The sequence below is a fragment of the Psittacula echo genome (assembly GCF_963264785.1).
Source record: "Psittacula echo genome assembly, chromosome: 2".
In the NCBI taxonomy this organism is placed as follows: Eukaryota; Metazoa; Chordata; class Aves; order Psittaciformes; family Psittacidae; genus Psittacula; species Psittacula echo.
In genome coordinates, this window is record NC_137737.1 from 68,308,009 (window position 1) to 68,328,228 (window position 20,220).

Genomic DNA, 20,220 nt, shown 5'->3' on the forward strand with positions numbered 1-20,220 from the left:
AATAGCCAAATGGGAGAAGACAAGAATTATACTTTAAAGTAGAAAGATAAAAGGGGAGAAATATACACAGAAAAGTACCTCTACCTTTAGTTTTGAAGGAGAAGTTGCAGTAATTGCAGTGGTAAGGACGGACATCTGTATGTGTGCGAATATGCTTCTTCAGCATGCTGGGTTTCTTGCAACGTATTCCACATTCTTCACAGATATATTTCCCTCTCCCTCTCCCCCGAACATACACATAGTCTTCATTTGACTTGTACCTAACAGCACCATAAGAGTAAGGCAATCAGTTGTAATGGGAAAATGAGTCTAGTCAGAAACCCCTATCAGTCAGAATTTCACATAAATAAATATAATAGATGAAAATGAATGTCTGTCAAAACCAATCTTGTTATTTTTCTGCTCAAATTCTGCATTTATTGGTTAAATGTCTATCTAGACTTTTCACTAGGTAACCATGGTCTTGTTTAGGAATAACAGTACATCGTTTTTAAGAAAGGTACCATCTGATACTAAGCAGTCAAAGATTTCAAATTTCCTCTTTGCAATACAGGAACATTCCTTTTTAAAGTGCCAGCTCTCCAAAGCAGGTTTGGGCACCATGAAGAAGCTTTAAAAAGGCACTTTTGAGACTCTTTGAGGCATTGGATGCAGAAAAGGAACAACATTATTTACGCCAATGGGAAAATCTTTAAAATTCCCTACCAATGTGCTCTGGACTCAGCCTATTTAGTCTCTAGATGGAAAAAGTCACTGAGGTTCAATTACATCCTTCATATCTTTGCTCAAGGATGTCAAAGGTGGTGTTTAGCTTTTGTGACCTGGTTCCTGCGACATTTGCATCTGTGCAGAGACACGTAGCAATGTTCTACCTGGGCAGCTGGTAATGGGTTAACTGCTGGTTTAGACTGGATTCAAACAAGGCACCAATAAATGGAAAGCCCTGGAGCCCACACAAGTTACAAGAATAATAAAATATGCACCATTTGTGCTCAGAATTTTTAGATGTGTCACTGGCACTCTTCTACTAGAAAATGTGTTTTATAAGATGTTGTACATAGCACAACACTGTGCCTAACAACTGTTATTCATATCAGGCAACTGATTTAAAGTATTACGGTGCATGAGCAAGGGCTCTCAGTAAATATTTCCATGGCACTTTTCAAACCAGGAGTTCTCCAGCCTGTGTATGCCACAGCTAACTGCCAGACAGAGACTGCTGCTTAGCCCCTGGACTATGTCCTCTCCAGCTACAGTTATAAAATCCTACTGCAGAATAGGTATTATTTATCATGTAAGAGAAAAATAGGAAAATAATTTACATCTATGGCTGTATCCAACTGCCTTTACTGCTGATGAATGTTCATCCTCTGGAAAAGAAAATTAATCGCATTGCCTACTGTTCTTTATTTCATTACTCCTCCTCATAACTCTCATGGCTCCATGCTTCTGATGACTTTCCATTTTTCTTGGAAACCAACATTCACAGACCACAATATGGGAATGGTTGTTTGAAATAAATCAATCAGGAAGTAACATCTCTGCAAAGTCTAGAATCAGGGGAAAAAATATCTTCCCAATGATATCTAGCATACAAAATACAATACTTGCCCTCCATCAAATATTTTAACTCTTCTTGGTTCAGTTTTGATAAAGGAGTTTTCTTTGTCATGCTCAGTGCTTGATTCAGAGTTTTCCTTATTGCTGAATTCAGTGGCAGTCAATTTTTTTCTGTTTAATGCTCGCTGAAAGAAAATGAGATATGAATATCATTAAAATGAGTATCTTTCATATGCCATTCAAGCCTGCAAGTTATGATGAATAAAAGCATCATAAAGCCACAATCATAATAACCTATTAAAAAATATTAAGATATATGAAACAAAAAGTATCTTTTGCTTAACTTCTCTACTGTGCATTGAGTATTTGTGGACTGGTAAATTTGTATGGAGATTATGGCACTGCAGGAAATCAGGAATGTTTTGAATCTGCAGTAGGAGGTATCCCCTCTGGGAAGATGAAGGTGATGTTTTCTAGTTCATAGATAGCCTTCTTCAGAGAGAAGATGCTTACAGTCAAAGCCAAGTGCTTCCTGAACAGCTACAGCTTCACTTCTTTGCCCTCAATGTGGCAACGGGACTGCACAGATGGGGCTCTGCAGCTGCATGATACACTGCTCCCCACAATTTAACAAAAAGGGGGAAGCTCCAGTGTGCAACCACTTACCCATGCCTTTTCTCCACTCCTCAAATCTTGATGTTTCAGTATTGCATTCCCAGCGACAGCTGCCCTCTGCCTGGTGTCTACCATAGTAGGGCAGGGGCAGGGTAGGGCTTCCCTGACTGCTTTCCATCCTATCTCTGTGGGTCTTGGGTCTCACTCACCAACCCACAAGCCAGCAGCACCTCATGGCTGGCAGAAGCCACTTTCCCACAGCACAGTAAAGAGGAGAAGGATGGGAAGAAGGGGCGTACTGAGGGAAGATACTAACAGGTAACATTTCAGATTGCTAGTATTTTTCAAAAAATATACCTGTTTTAGTGTGGAAATTTACTGTTCCCAATTTGCTGAGGTTATAACAGGGGCTTCAGAACCTTTCCAAAGCAGGACTCCACACTTAATTCCCACTAGCAGACCGAATTACACGAAAAAGTGTACCAGTTGTCTAGCAGAACAAAAATACATTTCTCCATCTCCCCTGATTATTAATTAAGGAATTAAAAAAAAAAAAAAAAAAAAAGAAGGATGAGTTCCCCCAACATTTGCCAATTAAAATCTACTCCTTCCAAGTCTAGGATATTTATAAAATGGGCAACAATGAAGGAACAATCCAATTAGGCAGCAATTATTACTGCTGTATTTATAAACTGTTCTACCCACGTAGCTGGCACATTTACCACATTTGCTCATATTGATAAGTGAATAAAATGATGAGAGGTAAAAAAAAGAAGTCTGGCTTTATGTTTTCTACTCATTATAAAATGCTGTAAGCTTGTGAACTCTTGGCAAGAGGAGTGACTTCACTGGCTGACTTAAAATGACTGATGAATTGCACTGGTCATTATCTATATTGCCAGGTGACATCATTCTGGCACCCAATCCTTGCCCATAGTCCACCATGCAGCCTCAGCCACCGCCTTTACTTCCCAACTGATAAGGAATGTGACTGATGAGGAATACAGATCAGAGGAAAAGCATCTTATTTAATTCAAAGCCCTTGGAATCTGCACAGGCTGCAAGTACCACTCCAATTTGAATGCCTTCATACAGCCTTCTGACTGATTTGGGCTGGAATTTCAAATATCTGAGCAGTTCTACCAAAGCACACATGACAACTCTGCCTGTGTGTAGGAAGAAAGAAATTTCACCCTGCATGTTTTTACAGCATTCATACAAGTTGAAAGGAGATGATGTTCTGGATGAGAATTATCAGAAGCGGAGCCTATTTCAGTAATTGCAACTCAGCCATGTTGTAATTCCTCTACTCTACCGGCACATGAAATGCTTTTGTTTCCATTGCAAACAAAAAGTAGCAAAGTGACATTTGTAATTTAATAAGAAAAGAGTAGTGGACAATACAGAATATGTACAATAAACCAAATACCACATAAATAGTCCCAGCAGCTAAAATAATGCAATCTTTAAATGGCTAATCTTCCAATCCTAAATACTATTTCCAGATTTAATTTTCAAGAAAGAAATGACAAAGGAAAAAGAAATTTGGCCCACGTTGTTATACAAATTATAGTGAAACTGTGTTATAATAAATTGTGTATTAACTTAAGCACATCGAGTGCAAAAACTAACACAAGGCCAAATACCTCTGGATTCTCCCCCCACCCCTTTTTTTTTTAACACACATTTATGTACAGACATAAGATAACCTAACATAGGTGACCAAATTACTACAAACCTCCCACTCATTTATTTTAATTTACTGGTTATATGCTATTTTAGCAGTTGTTTCAGTGTCTTGAAGATGCAAAATGCTGCCATGACAGAGATGCTCTAATGGAAACACTTATTTCTGTCACAGAAATCTACAGAAATGCTAATTCGCAACATAAAAACGTTCTTTCCTTTTTTACGAAAAAAATGCAAACTGATGCTGAAAAGGACTTGGGTCCTCCGCAAATTTTAAAGAGCAGCCAGTCTCTAAGGAGCACGGATTTCTTATGTGGAAATCCTTCAATAGACCTCACCTAAAATCCCCCCCAGCCCCACATGTACTGGTGGAAAGGGTAGAAATACAACAGCACTGAAAAATGTCCCTCTCCATGATTACTTATGCTTTTGGTTTCTAACACAGTCCTCTCTTCTCCCATAGAGACAAGGACCATGATTCATTTCTACTTTACTCATTTTGTTCCAATTTAACTCCACTGTCTTCAATTACTGGTATAAAACTGGAAAAAAACCCTGCTCTTAGGGCTGCCCAGAGACCAGAGTTCAATGGATACTTCTGGTACTTTACAACTTCCCTTGGAAAAAAAAAACCATGCTCGCAGCCTGAATCATCAAAGTTACAAATTTCAGATTAGAAAATTCATTAAACATTTTTCCCATAGGCAAACAGCCACTTGAGGAAAATGTTTTTAATTTCTCTAAGCTTTTACTCGTTTACACATAAGAATCTTCTGCATTTAACTACTTTCCCGTGGTGAACTGACTGTTGTGGCACACCATCCAAGAAAGCAAAGCTCTCCAGTTAGATACTTTCCATTCTTCAGCCTATTCTTGCCTGAAAATCTTCACCCTGAAATGCTGCACACACTAGTGAGTTGCTTTAGAGAGGGAAGCCAAGATCAATGCAAGGGCTTGAGAAAAAGCTCCTGATACAACACAAATGATTTCAGGTGAGGACAACTGGTGAAAAATAATAATAAATAAACAAACAGAACAATGAAATCAAAACAGCAGGGAGATATAAAAAGCCTTTTTCATGCAGGTGAATCTCCTGTTATATTTTAACGTGCTGAACTCCTTCCAGGAGCTTCTTTCACAATTGCATTTTGTGGTTTTCCTTTGAATCACTGGAACGTGGCAACTTCACCTATTGCCTCTGAGCAGTGAATTGTGAAGAGCAAACAAAGTGCCAGGGTTTCTCATTGTCTGCACTTTGTTCACATGTCTCTTAATTTCCCATGTAACTATTGTTGAGAACTGACTTTTTTGCGACAGTGATTAATGGTGGTTATGCAGAAGCACGAGATCTCTGTAAACATGACTTAGTTCTGGGGGAAAACCCAGGAACAGTTCAGCAAGTCACTTAATCTTGGTGAGAAGATCAGCAGCTAAAGCCCCATGAGCAGGATATGCCAAATCATTCTGCAAAGTGCTATGACAGTGAGAGAGAATGTGAGGCATAATAGTGCTGTGTTTGTATTATTATTTATAAATTGGATTACAGCAGCACTTAAGGCTGTTTGTCAACTCAGGGTTAAAATGTGCAAGCCACTTGAGCAAACACAACCCCCAGAGGCTTGCAATCTAAACTGTGGTTCCTGAAGGAATTCAGGACCCCGCTGAGGTTTTAAGCAGGAAATCAATCTTTTTTTCTTTCTTTTTTTTTCTTTTTAATAATTATTTGCTAATCTGTTTGTGGTTTTGGTTTGCCGGTTTTTTTGGGGGTGTGGGCTGTTTTTTGTTTGCTTGTTTTTAAATGGAATACTAACTGGCAAAAGGACCTCCAATGATTTCCATCCTCAGTCTCAACCAGTGAAAAACAGAAGAATTACTGAATGAGAACTGAATGAGGAATTTCAGTTTTTGCTTTCTTTAAACATGGCTTCTATGAGGAAGCTTCCATGTTGGGTTGGCTACTCCATTACCAGGTCTAACTAGAGCCTGGTAATGCAGAGGTATATTTTAACAGCATCATCACCACCATCATTCTGGACAGCAGCTGAAATCCTGCTGCCTGAGTCATTAAAAGGGAAGCAGACAAACTCTGGAGGTGTTAGGTCACAGTACCCATCAGGTCTTTGAAATTTTTCATTTCTGCCATCCCATACCTTGCTTATACAATCTGAGATGCCAATTAAACTTTAATTGGTGCTTTCTTGCTGCTCTTTCTTCTTTCGTAATGGCTCTGAGTAAAGCCTGTAAATCAGCCACAAGCAGAGCTTAAGAACTCTTCATTTTCACCATGCTCATACCCTTCATTCAAAACGTCAGCAAGAAAGACTAAAGAAAGATTAGTAACTGTGGTTCTTTTGTGGCAGAAGCACTGTAAATGTACCTGACAGCTGCCTATTACCGCATTTAAGTACTCCTAGAGTGTTTAAAAGGCTGCTGTCAAAATATTTTTCAAAATATTATTATCCATTATTTATATTCTAAACAGAATTTGTTTGTAGACAAAATTTGCTCTTCAAGAGGCACGCAGTAGCTTTGTTATCAGAGAATTTCTTCTGAAACACTGCTCTTTAAAAATAAAACAAACACGAGTCAATGACACAACTGATGTGAGACTTGCCTTAGAATCACTCAACTTCATACAATGAGAAAAGCTAAACCTGTGAATCCTTTTTTCTTTCTCTTTTCAATTTAGCACTACTTAAGTTCTTTATCTCCCCAAATGTGTGAGGGAGCAGTCTGAAAAAGGTAGTAAGAGTTTAAACAAAGGCAGCACGCTAAAATGGAACAAATAACTCGGTTTAATTACAGTACCAATACAAAGCCAGCAGCCTGTACGTACTTTCTGCATGAAACATTACAGACAAAGTTTTGACCTCCAACTGAATGTTAGTAATGTCTCCCACTGATTTCAAAGAGGACCAGGTTTAACTCTAATGGTCTTCTGGCCTTAGGGGTTTCAGTGCATCTTTTCGACTATAATTCTGAAAAGAATTCTTCCTCTTATGCAGTTTCTCATCCTATTGCTCTTTTCCCTACTGATGACTTTGTATCTTAGCAAAACATTTTGCAAACACAAAAACATCCCAGGGTGATCTCTGACAGCAAGCCTTTGTCACTCCACATTCACAGAAATAAGTGGCTTTTCCCAAGGCTGTGGTATGTCTCCTCTAGAACAACTGCCGGCCCTACAGACCCCAATTCCCAGCCCAATGCCCGAGAAGTTTTGCACACTGCAGGAATAGGACAAGTTACAAGTGCTTTTACCCATCCACAAAGATATTTCTATGGTCTGAAAGATTCTATAGAAAGGGAGGTCCACGGCTAACGCCCCATTTTTACCAGCTCCAAAGAGAATTTTGCCATTTAAGACACCATAAGAAGAGTGTGAGACTGCTGTATGTTTCAGAAAGCTTTATGGCTTTAGTGAAGCCATACTGTCCCTTTTAATGGGACAATAAAAGCTAGTACTGGGTCCATTAAATAGACACAAACACCTGCTGCCATACTAAAGGGCAAAAAGCCATCTTTACCCATTGGCAGAAGCAGTTAAGTCACTAAGAAACATCAAATCCAGTGCATACCAGCACAGCTTCAGTCCTGTCCGTAACAAAACTATTCCGTGAGTGAAATCCTCATCACACATGTGCAGCCCCGAGACAGCTAAGGAAATAACAAGTGACTAATCTGTTTTGCCACATCTGACTCCAGAATGACACAGTATGGGTCACAAACGTTGCCCAGAGTATATGCCACTGTGCAAGATTTAACATCATCTTTGGAGTCATATGGATCCAAGAAGCTGTCAGTCGTTTTACGGCAGCTGTAGTTTTGTTTTAATCTGTGCTACTTTTGTCATTATTTCACACTACCAATTAACCTAAGTGGAAGAAAAGGAAATGATACACTGCTTCTCTCACAGTTATATCAGCGATGGTGAAAAATGTTTTCATGGCGTATCCATGGACAGGTTCAGGCTGAGCACTCTTTCATAACAGAAAATACAAGCAGACTTTCAAGGCAAAATATGCAATCATGATCTTAAATTCACCAGATTTAAGTTAAAAGTTTTTTAAAAAATATATCAGAACTATTTTTGTTGTACCCACTGCATTTAAAAAATAGCCAAACACATTCCTGCCACAATAAACACTTCACGTTCAGTTCAAATCCAGGAATGAACTTCAATGAAAAGCAATAAATCCTTATGAACGGGTTTCTTAACAGAATTAGTCAGGATCTTTTTAGCAGTTTGATCCAGCATAACTAAAATAAATAAACACAATATACTATGCATGTCAGGCATATTACATTCTCTAAAATATGAACAAGCATGATTTCCAAAGCAAATCCTTTTGAAGTGATCAGTATATATCGAGCATACCTTATGTACCTTGGTTAAGCTGTTCTCCCACTTGCTGGAGTAGACCAATACATCAGCTCTGGGATGAGTAGTTCTTGCTTGAGTATACAGCGGTTTTTCAACTTTTTGTTTTGAATTGAGGAGGGAGAGAGCCACCTTTGTTGACAAACCAAGTGGATTGGGGTTGTTGGGACTAACGGTCCATGTAGAGTAGGCTGAAATTTTCTGATCGTTTTGCAGCAGATGCAATGGTTTTCTCTTCAAGAGATAGCACCAGGTAAAACTTGTTGTGGTCTTGAGGCTTGGAAACGACAACCTCTGAAGTTCTCCTGCATTCATCACAGCCAGCATAGTTACAGGCTTTGCCTGGCCATGGCTATTGATGTGCTTGCTCTCATTACTGTTACCTGGGGACTTTCTTTCTTGACTGCTACTTACAGCCTTGAGAAGAGAACTCTGATTATTCACTGGAGACAATTCGGATGGTTTTCTAACTACAAACACGGGCGACGCTGAAGACCTAAGGTCATCAGATTCTGGTGATTCCTTTAGAGTTTCTGAAATGCCAGTGTCAGATGAATGATGGTCAGGCAACAGTAGGTCAGAAGGATTAGCTTTGCTGCTTTTTTCATGCTGTGCAACACCATCAGCATCCAAGAGGTGATTTTCAAGAGGCTCTGTGGTGCATACCTGTCTTACCAAAACTGGTTTCTTTTGCTTACCAGTAAGGTCACTAGATCTAATGTTCAGTGACTGCAATGGTCTAGCTTCTATCATGCAGGCAGCTCCACTTTCATCTTTCACACGTTTTTGCTGTTTTTCCATGGCAATATCTAAACTGTTGGCTGGGGAAAGCATTCGTTTACTTGAAGCCGTAGCTTCTGGTTGAGGGAAGAGTCCGCTAACTGGCACTTTCTGAATAATATTCAAAGAGCTTGACAAAGATGAATTTCTGGTTCCACTTTCTGCTTGTGAATTTTCAAATTCAAATGAATTTGGCAATGTCTTCTGATTATCTTTGTGAGATTTTGGCAGCTGAGCTTTGCCTTCAAGCATTGGCACTGTCACAACATTTGTTTTGCAAACAGATTGATTTACCTGATCCTGGGTCACTAAAATGTGAGGAAGGGGTGTAACAGTTGCAAAGCCATAGGATGGCATACTGCTGTGAATACGGACGGGAACCACAAAAGGAGGAATCTGATGTATTTGACTGCTGCAGTTATTCGGGACAATTTGCTTTAGAGGAGGCACAGAATATGAAGCAGACATGTCAGGCAGCTTAGTCTGCAATTCAAAGGAGGATACATTCTGGTCCACCCCAACTTGACTTGGAACAGTCTGAGTTGATAAAGTATTTTTTAGCAATTTAGAAGAGTACGGCTGACCTATATGCAATGTTTTAACTTGTAGCTGATACTTTGGAGCAAAACAATCCTTTCTTTCATTGGGGTTACAAGAAAGCATGTATGTGCTCACCTGTTCCTCTTGGGCTGATGTTTTAGTTGATGGCTGGGAAGGCTCATGTGTTGAGGGTGGTTGTCCTTGCTTGTTCAGCACATGATCTGCAGGCTGCTGAACCGAAGACAGGCTAACAGGACTACAATTTTGAACTGCTGAGGGAAGCCTGGAGTGAGTCTGTGAATGCTGAGTACTTGAAGGAAACTCCACTGAAGATTTGCCAGAGGTCTGCAGCCTGTGCAATGGCACTGTGGGTACATCCGTAGCATGAGCCGTCTGAAATGAAGTTGATTTACCTTGTGTCTGATGATTTTCTGGAGAAATATTTAAAGATATTTGCCTCACAAATGGCCCCCTCCTCCTTTCTAGCAGAGGCACATGTCCAGTAACTCCATTTGCAGATGATGCTTTCGGAGTGGCAATCTCTACGAGTGAGGCAAGTTTTGATGAAGACATGCTTCCACAGTCAAAAGACTTACTCCTGTAGTCTACAACCTCCATCGATGGCTGTGTGCAGCTGATCTGCTCTGAGGCCGCACGTCTCATTTCCCGATAATGAGGTCCAGGCACAACCAGTGCATGCGAGCCAGTGGGAATCATGAGGAATTCTGACGACTTGCTAACAAGCTCTGCTTGGGAAGGGTTCTCAGACTTCAAAGTTTCATCCTTATCAAGTGAAGCTGAGAAACTGGAGGCATGAGACAAGCTACTTTCCCGACTTAAACTTCTGGAAAGCGTGGAGTCAATGCTTGATTCGGCAGATGAATGCTCCATTTCAGCCAAGCGAATTCTTTTCTTCTTTGGTGGCAGCTTTTCTGTTGGCAATTTTGATAGCGTTTCACTGCGCTGTGGCCAATTAAACCTTTCTGTCTTTTCTGGATCGCTGCATTGGTTATCTTGGTCCCTGTCTGGTTCTTCTGTGACCAGTATTTCAGGAACCTGGATGTTATGCTGGCGAACAAGTCTTGAGGGCTGAAGCGGTGCGCTTCTCTCATTAGAAACTATTTGGCTTCCTTGAACTTCCCCTCTAGGTGCTTCTGATGATAGGGGTTGACGATGCTGGGGAGTATTCAGAGGAGGGTGTCTATCTTCTTGGATTACAATCGTATTCGAAGAACGGTGCTTTGCAACATTGTTGGGGTCTTGAAAAGAAACTGGTGACACTCTTTCAAACGACTCTGATTTCTCAAATGAGCTATTTCTGCTCAGTGAATTGGTGTGCTGTATTACTGAGATGCCAGTACCTTGTCTTTTCAACTCCACCTTTTCTTGCACAGCCGAACTCATCTGCTTTTCAACCTGTGGAGCCATCTTTGGCTCGGTTGTCTGATCCGTGCCTCGAGCCACAAGCTGAATTTGAGAACTCTGAAGTAGAAGGCTGCTTGGCTGTTGTGACCCTACCACTGTTGTTGCACTGTGTTTTGACAGATTGGAAGAATTTGCTGGCTTGCCTTGGCCTTCTGTATTCTTTGATAGTATGCTCGTATCATTTTGCTGTGGGTCATCATCATCACCAACGCTTTTCATTTTCCTTCTTTTCCTTATCTGGGGTGTCTGCTCCCAGACACCAGTTGAAGTAGTGACTCTGTAGTGTAGAATTTGAGGCTGTGTGCTGTTTGGAACAGTTTTATGCTCAGGCTCTCGGATTGCTGCTTTAGTTTTAGGTCCATGCAACTCTGAACAATAAAATTTCTTGTGGTTTTCAAAGTTTTCCAGTTTTCTGTATCTGTTTCTGCAGGTTTCACACTCAAACATTGTTCCTCGCACCTGAGGGGACTTCTTTGTTTTTTCTAAACTTGATCCCTGTGCAAGGGACTTGCTCCTTTGCAATAATGATTCATTACATCCCAGATAACTTTCTTCTACAGATCGTACTGGTCCGAGAACTTGGCTTTCACCAGTTGAAGAATCTTCTATTGCTGCCTGTCTAACAAGGGTCCGAGGATGTCCACCTTGGTTCAGTGGAGTAGCAGGTCCTGATACAAAAACATCATCATATAAAGAGCCAATTTTATCATCAAATGACTGACTACCTCGAAGGGGATGAGAGGGAGGTATTACATGTGGGGGTACTGCTGAGTAACTGGTAGTAGGCATGGAATTACTTCGTGTTATAGGTAAACAGTCAAGCGATGGTACAGAAAGAAGAAAAACTTGCTTTGATTTCTCAGTGGGTGTGAAAGGAGACTTTGGTATATCAGAGCTTGAGCTAGTTCTTCTTCCCATGGGTTTTAAATCAAACTGGAAAGAATCCTTAAATATGTAGGATTTTGGTGAATCTATGCTTCCTCTTCTAGAAAGAGATGTTCTTCTTGGTTTCACACTATCTAGCTGTTTGTCATCCACAACAGCTTCATTATCAGAAATCAACTTTGAGATACGTTCCTCAAGAGTTTTTGTTGCCATGGGAGGTCGCATTTGGCCAGAGAGAATCAGATTTTTTTCAGCACAAACCGTTTGTACCACTGATGCTACCATGCCACTTGCTCGTGGCACACAGGGCACGTTTTTATTTGGATCTTTCTCAGAGGTCAACAATCCTCTTACAAAAGGAGCTGGTGGGCTCATTGTTTGATCGGCACTTTCAGAACGAGAGAAATAACCAGAATCAGTACTACCTAAACTTCTAGGGCTCAAAAGGCATTTTCCTTGCTGATCTTGGGAACCATCGGTTGCCTGCTGTCTCTGGAGCTGAGCATGCACCGCTCCTGCTGCAGATCCCACTTGTTCCTCTAGTAGGCCCATTTCTCCTTTCTGCTGTTGCTTTACGTCATTCTCCTTCAATGAGACTGTATGTGCTAAGTTTGACTGAACAGTTGTCACTTTAAAATCTCCTTTTCTCTGTGCTGCAGCAAGTTCGGGTGCTGGTTCTGTTACTTTTGGACTATCAGCCCTTAATGGAGAAACATTCACAGGATGAACTACTACTTTTGGTAATGCTGCCCTTACTTGAGGTTCTGTATCATGTAATGAAGAGTCACCTGGTGTACAGTCTGGGTTGCTTAATGGAATAGGGCTTCCTTTCCGCAATGGTTCTGCACTTGAAATGACTTTCATTATTTGTGCAGGTTCCAGTTCTTGGTCATCTTGTCTTTCATCAGCAGTGCCTTCATCTTCACTTTCACCGCTTTCTTCCACATCTGAGTGAATGCTAAGTGCTTTTTCCGAGTCATGAGATAAGAAGAGGCCAGCTGAATCTGGTTGTAGCACAAGTCCAAGTTTGATAGCATGTGCATGAGATTTTTTGTGCTTGTACAGATTGCTTTTGGTTTTAAATGAAAACCCACATGTCACACAAGGATACGGTCGCTCTCCAGTATGGGATCGGATGTGCTTTTGAAGAACAGAGGGCTTGGCACAGGCCCGATTGCAATACTCACAGACGTATTTCCCTAGCTTTTTAGGCTTCTGGTCTTTCAAGAGGTTACATATTTGTTCTACACCATGGTTTACAACTGACGCTATCTGGGCTGAATTATACACGGGACCTATAGACAAGTGCGTTGAACTCGATGTGCTAATTGACAAAGGTGTAGATGAACTAGCTACTAGCTGGTTTTGAGAAAAAACCTGAGTTACAGTGGAAGACGAGGTGTGAACAACAGATGAAGTTACTGCTATGCTGTATATCTGCTGGAGCTTGGGGTTTTCTTGACTCTGCTGTTGCACCAACGATCGAGTGAAACTTGGACACATAACAACCTGGTGATTTTGTTGACTGGTCTTAGTAACAAGGTCTTGTGAATGAGAAACTGACTGGCCTTGTGCTTGTCCAGTCTTGGCTGTTGCTGCTACATGCACATTGTTTAACGTAGACGGGTAATAGTGAGGTCCAGCTGCAAACTCATGCTGTGACAAAGAAGACTGATTTTGGATGCTTATTACATTGGACGTGAGACTAGAAGAGGTGCTTACAGTTTTATTTGGTCTCAGTTTCTCTATCTGCATTCCATAAGGGGGGCACTCTTGTGCTAAGGTGTTCAGTTCAGGCTCCATAGCTTTTAGTAAGACATCGAACGCAGTACGGGTACATGGGGATGATGTACTGCAATCAACAAAGTTAATACATTCATTACTGTCAGTCTTTGTTTTACTTGATGAGGAGTTTGAGAGAGACTTCTTCTCTGGTGAGTTCAGTTGGTTTGCATTGGTATTCTCTACTGCCTGTTTACCCAAATCTAAGGACTGATGTGCCAACGAGAGTTTTGTTTGCACTGATGTCTCAGATTTGGTTGTTTCAACACTTATCTCACCGCTAAGAGCTCCCCCGTTTTGTTTGGTACACTGATTTCCATTTTGCATGGGTGGATGATCCTGTGCTGTGGTATGTTCGGAGGCATCCGGAAGAGCTTTTAGCGGTGAAGGGTCTACATTTTGCTTAACCTTGGCTTCAGCAGGGCTCCTCAAAGGCGATTTTGGTATTTTTTTTAGATGGTTTTCAGTCACAATCTTTTTTCTTTTCACACCTTTAATTGCATCTTGGGTGCCTCTAGTACCAGCATCGGTGATTTCTGTTAAAACACAAAGAGAAAAAAGAAAATGCAAATCGAATAATGCAGTATATTTTTATTTATACCATTTTATCATCTAAGTTTCAACAGTAAGCCCTGGAGCAACAGCACTGTCCATCTCTCCTGCCTCCAAAACCTTTTTTTAATAGTAAAGGTATCTTAGTGAAGATCTATTTTGCTTTCATCTGAAAAGAACAATACTTTCTAACTGATACTGTAAGGCATTACAAAAGTAACTCACTATAGGAAAAGCTTCAAAGGAAATGCAAGAAAAGAAAGGCTACTGAATGAATATTTTAGCATTTATAGCAACTCCTTTTGAAAGGTAAAAAAGAAACCTCTGTCTTGCACTTGTTTAAAAATTCAAATCATTATAGCAGGAAAATGAAAAACCAAGACACAAATCTGTTTTCATGCTGTATGTGTCACTTTTTCCATCTATATGTTGCCGCACTCAAGGAATGAAGACAACTTCCTCATGGTTATATTTGTAAGTAGATTTATCATGGAAATGGCACAACCACCCACACCATCTGTCAAATACTGTATTTCAGAGCTCCAATTACTGAACTTCAATAGCATTTCAGATGAGCAACTACAGTGGATGAATAAAATCAGTCACACTTAAATGATTTTCTATTTGTGCATCATGAAACAAAATAAACTAAATCTGAATTATTTCATTACTAGCTACACTTGTTGCTGATTTTAGGCAGGTATGCGTGCAGAGTTTCAGGGCTGCAGTGAAGAATAAATGAATTGGAGTATTATTCAGCAGAATAATCCTGTAGGACATACTTGTATTTGTACGGAATACAATTTTCTCTATAACAAAAAAAAACCACATATAGACTGAATTTCAGTGTTGATACTTACAAGCTTATTTTTTTATGGATACCTGATGTTACACACCTTTGTTTATCTCAACAGAATTAGACTTAATCTGGTTGGTTTATTCATTAATTTATTACTTCTTTCTTAACAGTTATAGCTACTGCCTCAGCTAGTAGCTGGTACTGCAGAGGAAGCCAAATACTAAATTAATTTTCTTAAGCTTTTACAACTAGTTTATTAGGCTGTTAGTCAAACCTGATTGCCAGTATTCTAAGCAAAGGAACAATTTAATGTGACTAGAGAGCTGATGTCTCTGAAAAGGTTCAGCTGCACACACATTTTGGGAAGCATTAATGAGTAACTCCATGTGGTATGTTTACCTAGCACAGAGTTACTCAGCAACAGAGGTGTACGTGCACTTCTAGGTAAAGAACAGCCCTAAGACAACGTATAAAAGGACAAAGTTCTCACAGTGAATTTCACTAGAAAGAAAGTAGAGAAAGCTCAGACATCTCAGTGCCCATCAACCCTATGGACCCCTCTGAGTGGCATGAAGACTATCCTCTTGCAGAAGCATCATCTGGCTTCTATACTATGTGGGATGAAAGCCAACACATAGTGTGCAGCTGACAAGAGATATTGGAATCCTGGGTGAAACCCTCTTATAAAGGAAACACAGGCAATGCTTAAAACTTTTGTAGCAGAAGAGAATGCAAAAGTGACCAGTAGGAGAAGAAAGGCAAGATGTTAGTTTTCTCCGTGTCAGAGCATAAATCAGGTGGGATTGAGCTATATGCTAATGCCAGATACTTGGAAGTTCAAAATCCCATTTCCAACTCAGTGCCAACTTAATTGTATACATATATTCATCAAGGATGAATGGATATTCAGGAGATTTCCTTGCAAACTGAAAGATTAAAGACTACACATCACACACACTGTACTGCAAATGTGCAAGTTCTGCAGAACCTGACCTATTCCTCTCTCAGCCCTACTAGAGGAAATTTAACGATAAAGATAAGAGCCTGTTTTGACACATTCAGCAGTCCCATGAAAGAGATGCTTGAATCCCTTGCCAGAACTACTGGCTCCGAAACCTAGTTATGGGGATTTTGTGCTCCTCTTGTGCATCCAGAAAGAAATTTCTGCAGTAATCACTCACTTAGCCTTTAAATGAACTTTGTATTTATCGCTTTATCACCAAAACCCATTCATATTAGACTGGATTTAACATATTCAAAGCTGAGCAGTCTTCCATCACGATGTTCTGTCCTTTCTGTTGCTTCACAATTAAACGAGTGGCCTACATTAATAAGTTATGATCAATATCATTAATGGTGATTTCTTTAAAATTTCAGTCTACTGCAACTGCTTTTTTCTTCGGTAACAAAAAAAAATTTTACACAAATCAAGGAGAAATTAACAAGGTAACTGTATGAAAGAGTGCTTTTAGCCAAGGTTTGGTGATCCCTCTGAAGCATGGTCATGTTAATTGAGCATAAGTAATTTGGTTCCTTTTAAGCACACACTGCAGCTTTTATCCCGTCACAATCACGCCTCCACACCGATCACACTGCCAGTGTTTGTATCAGAGTGCTATAGGAATTGCTGGGCAGATTATGCACAGCTAGGAAGGTAAGGGTGCCAGGAATTGCGAACATCGATGCAGACAAACACACACAAAAAAGACTTGAGAGTTTCATATTGCAGCAGTTGAACAGTCAAATGATATGCTGCTTCCTGATGCCTCAGAATACTGAATAATTACTATTCCCGCGTTTCAATCACATAATGCAGAGGAACAAACACACTCGAACTGCACCATACTAGTGAACTGGAAACAGACACAGCTGAAAGATGTAATGTGGCTTACAAAAGCCTTAAATAAAGTAAGAATATATCTCTAATCTACCAATCAAGCAATTAAAAACACGAACGTTATGAATACAAGATCAGAATTTTCCATAATTTATTTACTGCTTTACTTTAAAAATATGCTGTTCAACACATGGCAAACCATAAGAATTGTTCAGGAAACTGAAAGAAAAAAGAATAAACAAAGGCAAGTTATGCATTGCATTAAATACAGAAATAGATTTTTCTTTAGTCTTTGCAAGCACTAGTTGTCCTGCTTCTGTATTTCAATACTAATAAAATTCCAGTCTACAGGAATCATGAGAACTAGTTTCTTATTTGTATTTCTCACTTTACGTCTTTGGTGATTCCAGAGATGGAGTTGCAGATTTGCTTCACATACGTATCTACAAAATGTGGAAAAATGTACTTCACTGACAATGGTTTAACAATAGTTTAAGTCCTGTGCTCCACTTCACTCCTTGATAATTTAGAAATCATTATTATTAATGGAAATATTCACCTCATGTTTGCTAAAAGCCACATTTCTAGCATATTTGGGGAAAAAAGGAATCTCTGAGAACTTAACTTGGTTTTAGTTTCTTGTTCTTTCTGTGTGAGTCTTCTTTTCGTATTCCCAGTTTATGTTGAAGATATTCCACCACACATTTGTTAATCTACACCTATGTGCTTCCCCAAAGATCAACTGCATCAATACTTCCAGAGGCAACAACAAATGTGGTGAAAAGCAGCAGCCCCATAGTGCTAAACACTCCTCCACAGTTCAGAGCTACAAGCTTTCAGGAGCTAAATAACTTGCCAGGGCCATGTACCCACATCAACAAGCTGACACTGAACAAAGAGAAGGTAGAAACATCCTCATGTGTGTGTGAGAAATAAAAATGAAACTGATCTGCTTTTCTTTCTCTCTCCTGCGCTCTGCTCACCTCCCTCCGCAATCACAAAGCCCTTCTTATCCTTCATCAGTAATTCCTTTTCTCAGGTGGTGAAGTGGTGTTGCTGAGAAGTGCTGTCACCTCAATCAGATGTCTAAAAAATATCTTTTTCATAAGCTGTATTATATCAAACAGGATTAAGTTACCCAGCCCAAGAGAGGAGGTAACAACGTCATTGTGCTCAGCTCCTCACTTTTCATATCCCAGGGACACCAGAGCATCTCTTGCGTGCTTCGCCTGGTTGGCTTTGTTCTGCTTTGCTATCAAGATTCTCTGTTTAATACTTTTGCTTCGGTACGAATTCTGCACTCAAAACATGACAAGAAAAACTGATGTTTCTAAACATGACTGTTAACCTGTAATTTCTCTGCTGCATTTTGCTCTGTGCACAGGAAATAGAGCAGAACACAAATGTGATGGTGTAGATAGCAATCTGGCAAAGTAACTCATACAGCAAATAAAGGAAAGGTATAAGCAATCTGATTTTCTTCTTCCGAAACACTTACCGGTGAACTAAACAGTGTCTTGACAAAATGATCTCAATGATTTTGTTGAAGTAACTTCCAGAACTGCCTGTCTCAAAGCCTACATGTTATTATAACACCTACTCTCTTTCTCTCCCTTCTAATAGAGTTACATGCTTACGCTTAAAAAGAAAAGAGAAAGAGAATAAGAAGGAACTGAAGCAAGGCACCAAGCTCCCTTCTCCCTCAGTGCTATCATGTGAAGCACCAAGCAAGCCATCACTGCCTGCCCCTATGGTCCAATGCACCATTTTCATCTCATGCACTCACTTCATGTTGCCGAATTTTAAAAATCACTGCAGACTCCTATACAAACACCAGATTATCCAATTCAAGTGCCTGAAGTTTAGCTCCTAAAACTGTACTTCTGCTCCCAGGGCACTGCAAGTAAGAGCAACCTCTTTTGAAAGTGTTTAAATACTAATTGATGTCTTACACATACAGCTAAAATGTTACTCTGACAACAAACAATGGTAGCGATCCAAAGATGGGTTTTCAGAAGAGATCATTACTAAGGATCCGATGCTGACTAAAGCTAAGCCTCCCAGTGTCCTTAGATATTCAAAACACTCTTTATTCTTGATGTACGATACTTACTTAATTTTGATTTCACCAAAACTATCAAAAGCACTCATGAATCACTGCACTGGGTCTATTTCTGTGAATAAAGAACATCATTATGAAAGCAAGAAATAAGTCTGGCTGGCAAATGTTAGGCCACCAGAACTTACATTAAACACAGCAGGGGATAACTAAATTTTCATTTTTTATTAAATGGTCTCCCTAGCTTCATATTGCCTCCTAAATTTAAGTACAGCCATAAATATTTTCCCTAAAATGATAGTTTTTCCGAAGCATAAAACCCGCCAAACATTAACCCTTAATTACATAAACCACGTATGAAAATGGTCAGAGTCAACAGCCAACAAAAAGATCTGACCAAGATTAACCCAAGTGCCTTGCTTAATTTTAAGCAGAAATAGAGAGGATTTTAAAGTCAATTACCAACAATTTTAAGAGTCTTATTTCAGGTGCATAACTTCAGACTTCTTGAGAAGGTCACAGGGTGGTCTCTCAGAGGCCAGGAGGCCAGCCAGGACTCCAAGTCAGCAGTGCTATTTGAAAACCTCTGTCAGTAGGCTTAATCTATGCTTAAAAGTTTTTATTGCGAGAACACTAATCCAAACATATACAGAGCAGACTCTTAAAAAACACTTAATCTCTATGTAAAGCACAAATTGACATTAATTAATTAAAAAAGGGGGAGGGGAGGGATTTGACATTCAAAGGCTAAAAGCAGTCGGATATGAATTGGATTAAGTGTCATCTATGGCAACATATGTTCTTTTGTTAATATCAGCAAATATCGGACCATTCCATAAGGCATAGATAAGGTTAAGTATGGTTTTGATTTCATACTGCCTGTAAACACATCATTATTTTTCTTGGTGTTTTTAACAGACAACACTAAGCTCTGGTTTGATATGTGACCCATCAAAGTTATCATATTAGCTGTCAAAAAGAGAGAGGTTCCCAAATCCTCTTTTAAGGGTCATTTCACACCAGGCTTTTATACTGGTATGAAAGTTAAAAATTTTATTAGCAAAATTTCTCATTACTAACGAAACCAGCAAAAATCCTACTAACATAACCCCAGGAAAGGTGCATCTGTGTTAATATGTGGTACCAGCACTCATACGAGTAGCGCCATTAACCTCAATGAAAGTATACATTTTGTAAAGTCAAATTAAATTTTAATGCTCTCTACCATCACACCTTATGAGCTCATAAAATCAGTGTATCTCAAGATCATATTATTAAAGGTAATTGTAGAGAACATGTTTATTGATACGTACACC

At 39.7% G+C, this 20,220-nt stretch overlaps 1 protein-coding gene across 11 annotated transcripts in view; it reads right to left on the reverse strand.

Moving 5' to 3' along the window:
* Positions 1 to 20,220, reverse strand: part of HIVEP1 (HIVEP zinc finger 1) — a 131,760-nt gene that overhangs the window by 25,872 nt on the left and 85,668 nt on the right. For 9 of the 11 annotated variants that reach the window (XR_013956254.1, XR_013956255.1, XM_080610579.1 and 6 more), the window contains 3 exons: positions 8,243 to 14,193; positions 1,612 to 1,745; positions 85 to 260 (listed from right to left, as the gene is read on the reverse strand). Coding sequence is in view for 9 of the 11 variants with exons in the window: in XM_080610579.1 (XP_080466705.1) it covers positions 85 to 260; positions 1,612 to 1,745; positions 8,243 to 14,193 (6,261 nt within the window). In the remaining 2 variants the exon portion in view is untranslated. The remainder of the gene's footprint in view (positions 1 to 84; positions 261 to 1,611; positions 1,746 to 8,242; positions 14,194 to 20,220) is intronic. The other 2 variants (XM_080610575.1, XM_080610576.1) reach the window with 2 other exon arrangements.